This window comes from Octopus sinensis, linkage group LG8 (assembly GCF_006345805.1).
Source record: "Octopus sinensis linkage group LG8, ASM634580v1, whole genome shotgun sequence".
Lineage (NCBI taxonomy): Eukaryota > Metazoa > Mollusca > Cephalopoda > Octopoda > Octopodidae > Octopus > Octopus sinensis.
The window spans coordinates 89,484,384-89,494,693 of NC_043004.1; the positions used below are offsets into that span (position 1 = coordinate 89,484,384).

At 38.6% G+C, this 10,310-nt stretch overlaps 1 protein-coding gene across 2 annotated transcripts in view; it reads right to left on the reverse strand.

Moving 5' to 3' along the window:
* Window positions 1-270: 270 nt before the first annotated feature.
* LOC115215191 (RING finger and CHY zinc finger domain-containing protein 1) overlaps window positions 271-10,310 on the reverse strand; it is a 32,852-nt gene continuing 22,812 nt past the window's right edge. For both annotated transcript variants that reach the window (XM_029784378.2, XM_029784379.2), the window contains exons 5-8: window positions 8,198-8,301; window positions 5,866-5,895; window positions 3,625-3,769; window positions 271-827 (exon numbers count right to left, since the gene is read on the reverse strand). In XM_029784378.2, coding sequence (XP_029640238.1) covers window positions 756-827; window positions 3,625-3,769; window positions 5,866-5,895; window positions 8,198-8,301 — 351 coding nt within the window. In that variant the 3' untranslated portion in view covers window positions 271-755. The remainder of the gene's footprint in view (window positions 828-3,624; window positions 3,770-5,865; window positions 5,896-8,197; window positions 8,302-10,310) is intronic.

The window sequence follows — 10,310 nt, forward strand, 5'->3', positions numbered from 1 at the left end:
CAAGGTGATAATTAATCCCTCAAGTTATGCGAGGAAAATTTATTTTACATTTCACTAAAACATACATCTTTAAAAAACTTCTTCCATGTTTAATCTATGTGTAAAATGTCAAGCTTATCTTTAAAAGTAAATAATAAAAAGTCTTAAAATAAATGTGTATTGGTAAAATAAAAGAGGAATGGCATAAAGAACTAAAAAAAAAAACCTAAAGCAGTCTATTCATGTGAAAAATTATAGAGTTTACTACTGTTTAGCCATTATCATTCTTTGGTTAAGCTGATGAATTAGTTTCTTTCAGCTAAATTTAACTTAGCACATTATTGTACCCATTGGTAAAATAAATTACAATCATGTAACAGAGTTGTTCTTTTCTCTTTTTAAAACTGAATATTTGATGTCAAGAATGGCAGACACTATGCCGAAAAATTGCAAGTCCAAATTAGCATAACCATCTAATCCCTACAGTAAGCAAAAGAAAAAAAAAACTTTATTATTTAGCAAAATGGTCTGATAATTTTGAGATAAATCTAATTCAACAACAATTGATGTTGAAGATATACAGTTTCGCTATAAAGATCTAAGGAAGTAAAAAAAAATGAGATTTAAAAGATGGAGAGCTATTATTTGAAATTAAAATGAATTTTTATGTTGGCTTGATTGTGAAAACAGAAAAAAATATGCAGATATATAATCTTTATAATCACTGGTCATCACAACCAAAATATGGCATCAGATATTTCCATGTAGAAGCAGGACTACTGGCAGGTGTTGTAAGAACCACAGTCAGGACACTTCAGTCCTAAAAAGTGAAGGTCAACAACATTTTGCTGAAACAAAGAAAAATAAATTAAAATGTGCCTATATATGACGAGGTGCTGAAAAGTTCCTGGCTTTAAGGATATTGCAAAAGGCCTGGTCAGAAGCTAAACCTTCAGAGTTCTTTTACAGGGCTTAGGAAAACTGAAGGGCCATTGCCGTAAATGTGTGAATCTGAGAGGGGAATATCCTCCTTCCATGCTGGCATGGGTTGGACAGTTTGACGAGAGCTGACCAGGTAGAATATTGCACCATAATTCTGTGTCTGTTTTGGCATGGATTTTATGGCTGGATGCCCTTCCTGACACCAATCACTTGACGGAGTGGACTGAGTGCTTTTTACGTGGCACCAGCACAATTGAGGTCAGCTTTGGCATGGTTTTCACAGCTGGATGCTCTTCCAAATGCCAACAATTTTACAGTGTGGACTGGATGCTTTTCACATGGCACCAAGTAACTTGCAAGACAAGGAATCTTTGAGAGGAGAGAGGGCATTGGAGGAAGTGATCTTGTGTCAGATGATGAAAAGTTAGAGTGTAACAGACAGACAGAAACAGAAGTTTTGCTGTAGAGAAAGCACATGGAGAGAGAGAAAGAGAGAGAGAGAGAAAGAGAGAGAGAGAGAAAGAGAGAGAGAGAGAAAGAGAGAGAGAGAGAAAGAGAGAGAGAGAGAAAAGAGAGAGAGAGAAAGAGAGAGAGAGAGAAGAGAGAGAGAGAGAAAGAGAGAGAAGAGAGAGAGAGAGAGAAAGAGAGTTGATCCTCCTGTATTTTCTATTACCAAAAGCCAGGAACTTTTCAGTACATAATATCAAAATACATACAGATTATTAAGTTGTATTTCAAGAGGCTTATTTGCCAATTATAAACACAAGATACAACAGTATCTGTTGCAAACACACGAGTTTACATCAAGAATCTTGCAAACCAAATACAGAAACGAAACATATAGATAAATGTTAAACAGAAAACCAGAGAAATAAAGATCTTTGGAGTATAAGAGTTGTTTCGCCACAGGCAAGGCCTGATCACGAATGTTTATAATCAAAAGTATTCCAACCCATAGCCATCTTGTCATTTTGAATATCACAAACTATATTTATTTCTTTATTGCCTACAGAGGGCTAAACATAGAGGGGACAAACAAGGACAGACAAAGGGATTAAGTTGATTACATCGATCCCAATGCGTAACTGGAACTTATTTAATCGACCCCGAAAGGATGAAAGGCAAAGTTGACCTTGGTGGAATTTGAACTTAGAACGTAATGGCAGACAAAATATCACTAATCATTTCGCCCAGTGTGCTAACGATTCTGCTAGCTTGCCACCTTTCATGAACTAAATTGTCTCTATATATCCATCCTTTCCTTTAAAAACTGTAGAGTTTAATTTGAGGGCGACTCAGCTGCTACCTTCATGCCTGGCTCTCTCTGTTGGTTATGACAAGTGTTCCTGTCAATACAATCAACCGAACAGCCTGTGCGTGAAATTAACGTGCAAGTGGCTGAGCACTCCACAGACATGTGCACCCTCTTAGGGAGATTCAGTACGACACAGAATGCAACAAGGCTGGCTCTTTGAATTACAGGTACAACTCATTTTTGCCAGCTGAAGAGACTGAAGCAACGTGAAATAAAGTGTCTTGCTCAAGAACACAGTGCGCCAGTAGGAATCGAACTCACAACCTTACAGTTATGAGCTGAATACCCTAACCACTAAGCCATATGTCTACACTGCTGCCTTCAACAGATTAAGTGACTGCATAAAGGATCCCTTCTGAACTAGGGTCGTTAGGCTCTGTCTGTCTGTCTGTCTCTATCTGTTAGAGACAAGTGAGCACTTATGACTGATGAGGATGTTTCTGATCAAGCGGCCAGTTCACCGTGTGCAGTCTATAATAAGTGTATTTGATCATAAGGGTTACATGAGAAACTTCCAGAAGGCTTTCCCAGTACTATTTGCAATAACTCACTGAAGTGCTTTTAGTAATACAGTTGGCCAGCAGGTGGTAGATAAATATAACAGCATCAGCATAAAGTAGAAGACAATCAAATAATGATTATGTTCCATTAATGTCAGAAAATTTTATCTTAATGGCTAAATCAAATGAAGGAGGGTCACATCATCATCATCATCGTTTAACGTCCGTTTTCCGTGCTAGCACGGGTTGGACGGTTGAACCGGGATCTGGGAAGCCAGGAGGCTGCACCAGGCTCCAGTCTGATCTGGCAGTGTTTCTGCAGCTGGATGTCCTTCCTAACGCCAACCACTCCGTGAGTGTAGTGGGTGCTTTTTACATGCCACCGGCACATATATGACCTTATTTCACAGGAGCTCTGAGGCCGAGAGAACATAGTTAAACTTGGACTGGGAATCTGGCTTCTATGTTGTAATTGTGTAGACTCTGCTAAAGGCACTTAAGGGCCAGGTGGTCATGGCAAACCAGATAATTGATTAGGTTTACTGATGGAAGGTGCAAAGTGACATGGCAAAAGTTAGCAGAGATTCGTTGAGCAGTGGTATATTTATGATTCTACTTATGTACTTGATGATTTCCCTAGCTGCTGGTGCCATGTACAAAGCACCCAGTACACTTTGTGAAATCATTGGTGTTAGGAAAGGCATCCAAATGTAGAAAACAAACCAAAGCAGACATTGGAACTTGATGTAGACTTCTGGTTTGTCAGTTTCTGTCAAACTGTCCAAACCAAGACTGGAATTTTTCAAGGAGGTGCCCCAACATGGCCACAATATAATGACTGAAACACTCAACAGATAAAAGATAACAAACAAGTGACTGCAGTATTACCTTATGACAATCACGGCAAAGAATATTTGTTTTGATCTCTTTATAATCCTGAGGCATTTCAGTTTGTTTGACTTCTTCATCTTTCAATTTCCAGATTGGAGTCATGTTCGTCATTGATGTACCACAGATAGGACATGCAAAATGGCTGGAAAAAAAAAAAAGAAAAAGAAGTTTCACAAAACGTTTGAGCATCATTATTGTTTTAATATCCACTTTTCCATGCCTGCATGACTCAGACAGAGTTTACTGAGGCAGATTTTCTATGGTCGGATAAACTGCCTGTTGTCAACCCACACTGGTTTCCAAGCAGGGTAATATTTTCCCATAACCAGACATACCTTTCACAGAAGACGACTGGAAACAAACAACATCACTAGTTTGAGAGTGACACTTTTCTCTCTCTCTCTCTCTATATATATATATATATTATATATATATATATATATATCATCATCATCATCGTCGTCGTCGTCGTTTAACGTCCGCTTTCCATGCTAGCATGGGTTGGACGGTTCAACTGGGGTCTGGCAAGCCCGAAGGCTGCACCAGGCCAGTCAGATCTGGCAGTGTTTCTACAGCTGGATGCCCTTCCTAACGCCAACCACTTTCTGAGTGTAGTGGGTGATTTTATGTGCCACCGACACAGGTGCCAGACGAGGCTGGCAGACGGCCACGCTCGGATGGTGTTTTCTTATGTGCCACCGACACAGGTGCCAGACGAGGCTGGCGAACGGCCGAGGCTGGCGAACGGCCAGTGATATATATATATATATAGCAAGAAGTAAACACTGAACTTCATGACAAAAATGACACAGGCTGATAAAAGTGGCCAAAAATGCTAAGCTGAAGGGTGCTCACCCAATCCATGCAAACACAGAAAAAAAGGAAGTAAAAATAGAGATAGTTCAGGATGTTTAATATTCATTTGGGTCCCTTTGGTCCCTTTACCCAATATGATCATGTTAACTCTCCCTGCCATGAGGTATCTTTGCTTACTGTCTTTTGCCCTTTTTTCTCTTCATTACTTTCTCCACTGAAACCAACTCCCTCTCTTATCACTGTCATAACTCCTACCATTCATCGACATCCATCACACACTCCTATCTCCTTCTCTATCACACTCTCTCACCTGTCCTTCTGTCTCTCTACCATTAGCCTCTGATTCTCTTACCCCCGACTCCAACTCCTTGACTATTTGGACTCAGTGGACACTGAGTTAGCCTGGACTGCAACATGTTAAGTTCACCCATACTCACTTTGCCTAAACGTCCTACCTGGTGCTATGGAGATGGCACCAACCTGGACACCCCTGACAATCACACACCAGTTTGCCATTACATCTTCAGCAAGAGCTGAAGCAATATAGAAGTGACATCCATGACCCTAGTGGACAGCTCCTTGAGCAATTACCTGGTCATTTACTACTTCAATTCAGCATGAACTCTACCTTGCGTAGATTTGAACCAGCAGTGTAATAGCATATTCACTCAGTCATTCTATCCTGGCATCACATTGAAGCATACACATTATAGACTACATTCAAGAAATTGTTGCTGTTAAGCAATCAATCTGGCTGTGATTTACTTACTTTGTTTACCATTACTGTGATAGCCTTTACTCTGAACTTCAGAATTGGCCATCCTCTCTGCAAGAAGTAACAGCCAAATTCCCCTCAAACAAACCTTTATCATTTAAAAAAATGCAAGGACACATTGGATAATGTAGCCCTGAATACACATTGTCCAACATCAAGAAGAGCATCCAGGCATAGGTCTTAAGCTGATAGTGGAGTGCTCAACCATATGCAGAGTGTTCCACTGATTGCATCAATTGGAACATTCATTGCTGTAGCTAGTGGAGTCCCCAGCTTTTGATGCATGCTGAGCATAGTCAACTTCTCAGATGGCAGAGTTCTGTCTTCTTTTTTACTAATTAATATTTTGCTAGCTTTAATTTGAGGCCCGTTACATCCGTGTTTTACTTCCAAACTCAATATTTCTTCTCTTAATCTTTCATAGATTTAGTTATGAAAACTAGGTCTAAGTATTCAAGACCTCTACACATACAGGCTATAAGTCTAAAACTCCTGTTAGGGCCAAGAGGACTATAATAAAAACAATACATAGAAATAGCAAACATGTTACTTGACCAAGTATTAGTTAAACAGAATGCTGCAAAATTGTTTCAACACAACCACAAAATAGAAAAGTAAAGCAAAATATAAATAAAACAAATACATACCCATATTGAAAAAGTTTTTTAAAACACTCCCTATGAAAGAAAAAAAGAAAAATTATATAGATAAATTGTTTATGAATTAGAGAATAACTGTATTTTTCAATATTTTGTTAACATATAGAATTTATAAACACTTTATAATAGTTGCAGCGTGGAAGGTGTTTATAAGCCATTTAAAAAACACACAAAAACTGTTAGATTCACTTCAAAGCGATGAAAATATTTTGACAAATTAAATTTAAATGTTGAAGTGAATTCAATGGTTTTTGTGTGTTTTTAAATGGCTTATAATTGTTTTTGTTTCAGCACACGATCTCAGATCAGGTCACTTGCTATGCAAGTACATCTCCATAATTATAATAGTTGATGGTAGGAATACAAACCCATGATGCAAGGGAATTAAAAGATAGTGAAAAGATGCACAGCAAAATCCAATTCATCATCACCATTATTTTAAATTCCACTTTTCCATGCTTGCATGGCTCAACCACTGTTTACTGAAGCAGATTTTTTACAGCCAGATGCACTTCCTTTTACTAATCCTCACCTGTTTTCATGTAAGGTAATATTTCCCTATTGCTAGACATCTCACAGAATACTGGAAATGAATGACCCAGCTTGTATGACAGTGATGCTCATTTACAACGATCACTTGATGTTACGACAAGGAAACACAAATGTACACTCACACACACACATGGCCAAAAGTCATGCACCAAAACATCTGACATTTTATTTATATTACATTATTATTATTACTGAGTGAGAGAGCAGTGCATGCCATCAAAGTGACACTGCAATAAAACATACGAAACCCAGTATACCCATCTGATAAGAGTACACCAGCACATCCCTGGTGTACCATAAGTGCACGACATGGTGATCTCATATCAAGATAAACAGAGCATGACCTTGCAAGTGGGGCCCAGTTAGAATTTTCTTCAGGTTGAGTAGTCCATCCTGGTACTGTCATCAGTCACATCAGCGATTTTGATTTGTTTACACTTGTCTCAATAGGTCTTTGCAAGCAAAGTTCATTGTCCAATGACTGAGGGGTACTCATAAGTGGGCTGGTTACACCCCATGTTCAGATGTGCTTTTAACGTTCCACTGGCACGAGTGCCAATCAGGCGGAACTGTCATCAGCCACGTCAGCAATTTTGATTTCATTTGCCTCAATAGGTCTTCACAAGCAAAGTTTATTGTCCAATGAATGAGGGATATACATAAATGGGCTGGTTACACCCACTGGCATAGGCCATGGACTTGTCTCAACCGCAGCACATCTGCAAAGGTCTCGGTCGCTAGTCATTGCCTCGGTAAGTCCCAATGTTCAAAGGTCATGCTTTACCACCTCATCCCAGGTTTTCCTGGGTCTACCTCTTCCACAGGTTCTCTCAACTGCTAGGGTGTGACACTTTTTTCACACAGCTATTCTCATTCATTTGCAACACATGACCATACCAGCACAGTCGTCTCTCTAGCACACCACATTTGATGCTTCTTAAATCCAACTTTTCTCTCAGGGTGCTTATACTCGGTCACATATGCACACTAACATTACAGCTTGCTTACCAACCACATGGTTCTAGGTTCAGTCCCACTGTGTGGAACTTTGGGCAAGTGTCTTCTACTATAGCCTCGGGCCGACTAAAGCCTTGTGAGTGGATTTGGTAGACGGAAACTGAAAGAAGCCCGTCGTATATATATATATATATATACAGACACACACACACACATATATATGTATGTATTTGTGTGTCTGTGTTTGTCTACCCACCATTGCTTGACAACCGACGTTGGTGTATTTATGTCCCTGTAACTTAGTGGTTTGACAAAAGAGACCGATAGAATAAGGACTAGGCTTACAAAGAATAAGTTCTGGGGGTTGATTTGTTCGACTGCAGGCAGTGTTCCAGCATGGCATGGCCACAGTCAAATGACTGAAACAAATCATCATCATCATCATTTAGTATCCGCTTTCCATGCTAGCATGGGTTGGACGGTTCAACTGGGGTCTGGGAGGCCAGAAGGCTGCACCAGGCCCAGTCTGATCTGGCTGTTTCTAAATAAAAGAATAAAAGAATGTGTGTATATATATATATATATATATATATAAATATAATGAGCTTTTTCAGTTTCTGTTTACCAGATCCACTGACAAGGTTTTGGTTTACCCAGGGCTGTAGTAGAAGATCCTTGCCCAAGATGCTTTTCAGTGGGACTGAACCAAAAACCATGTGATTAGAAAGCAAGCTTCTTAACCTCACAGCCATACCTGTTTTTTTGTTTTTTTTGTCAGAAATGTCAGAAGGAAAAGTTTTCTCCAACTTACTCATGAATCATATGCCGACACTTAGGGATCCTTGAAGGTTTTCTGGAAGTATGCAGATTCTGAAGACAAACTGGGCATTCATTGTGAGATATTTTTTCTAGACACTAAAAAAAAAAAAAAAAAATGAAAAAAAGATAAAAAAGATGAACTATTTAAGATTTTATTCACATAAAGAAATAGAAACTTTATTTCACTTTAATTTTTATTTTGTCCTCATCATTCTATTCTGCAATTTGAAGAAGTTAACAATAAGCTATATGTAAGCGAAGTTCTTTTATGACAATGATGTACAGAAAGAGAGAAGGAAGCATAAATTATCTAATATATGAAATAGACATGTGTGTGTATTCACTTTTTGCGTGAAAATGGCTTCACTAATTACTTCTATACTTGTGATGCATGAATGATTTAACCTCAGACATATAATAGGGTCTTTATATTTATGATTCACATCTTTACAAAGGTTTCTCTAGGTCAACTTCCAGTACTGACGTAAAAACAGCAAAGTCTCTCACTCTCTACTTTAATGTTTGCGATTTGTAAACAACTACGATAAATTGCTGTAAGAAACATTTACGAAGTTCACAAACTTAAATATTTGGTACAAGATAGTTTTTAACATGCTTTTATTTATACAATATTTTTCATTCCATGTTTATCTCATTCATTATTTGCAATGTTCTCTCTCTCTCTCTCTCTCTCTCTCTCTCTCTCCAGGTTTGATTTTGTTCCGAACTCACACATTTCATTAATTTCCGTAAAAAACTTGTATCTATTTTCTTTTTGCACATCGTGTTCAGCTCTATGTATTTGTAGTCAGTCATACATGCACATGTGTGTTTTTCAATGAACATTTGTATACATTTATGTGTGCGTTTGTGGTGTCATGTATACGTACATACATAAATACATATGCATACATCTTTTTTCTATGTATGTGTGTGTGTGTGAGAGAGAGAGTGATAAGTGGCACGTTCTCTCTCTTTCTCTCACACACATCCATACAAGAAAGATATCATCATCATCATCGTTTAACGTCCGTTCTCCATGCTAGCATGGGTTGGACGGTTCAACCGGGGATCTGGGAAGCCAGAAGGCTGCACTAGGCTCCAGTCTATATATCTATTTATTTATGTACATATAAATGACAACACACCCCTTCACTCGCTTTCTCTCTATCACACACACACACGTCTTTTTCATCTAATGTTTGATACCCTGTGTGTGCGTGTGTGTGTGTGTGTGTGTGTCTGTGTCTGAGTCTGTGTATGCATGCCTACAGGCAGCATTCCACAATTGCCAGAAAAAAACAGAGGAATTTTCTTTCTTGATGCTTCTGGTGGCACAAGTAAAACATTTGTAACATTACTTCACTCCAAGGTAATGTAACAAAAAAGAATTGAAGTTGCTATACCATTGTCTGGCTTTGCTGCCACCATTCTCCCTAGGAGGACGAACAGCTCATTCTGCTTTTAAATTACTACTAAACCTGGTCACAAATGACAGTCCAATTTGTAACATAAGCAAAGATCCAGGTTCACCAGAAGTGTTGTGTCAATGTCACCTTATCATTTGGGATGAATGCACCATGTCACATAAGGGTGCAATGGAAGCTCTTGGTAAGACCTTACAGGACACCAGAGGCAACAATAAATCTATAGAAGTTACATTAATTTTACCAGGAGACTTCAGACAGACATTACCAGTCATTCCGAGACAAACAAGATCTGAGGAAATAAAAGCATGCATTAGGTCTTCACACCTATGGAATAAAGTACTGAAATCCTCATTCAATACTAATGTGCGACCTTTATTACATGGGGACCAATGTGCAAAACAGTTTTCAACCTGGCTCCTCCAATTAGGAAATGGAAAAGTACCATTTGATGGGAATGGTGATATCAGTTTGGCTCATATTGCTACCATGGTGAATTCCCCAGCTGAATTGAAGAACAGTGTTTTTCCAGACTTAAGTAATAATTATAATTCACATAAATGGTCGTGTGAAAGGGCAATTCTTGGTCCAAAAAACGAGACAGTAGCAAGGATTAACTATGAATTAATGAATAAGATTCCAACAGTCATTAAGAAGTACAAATCAGTTGATTCAGTC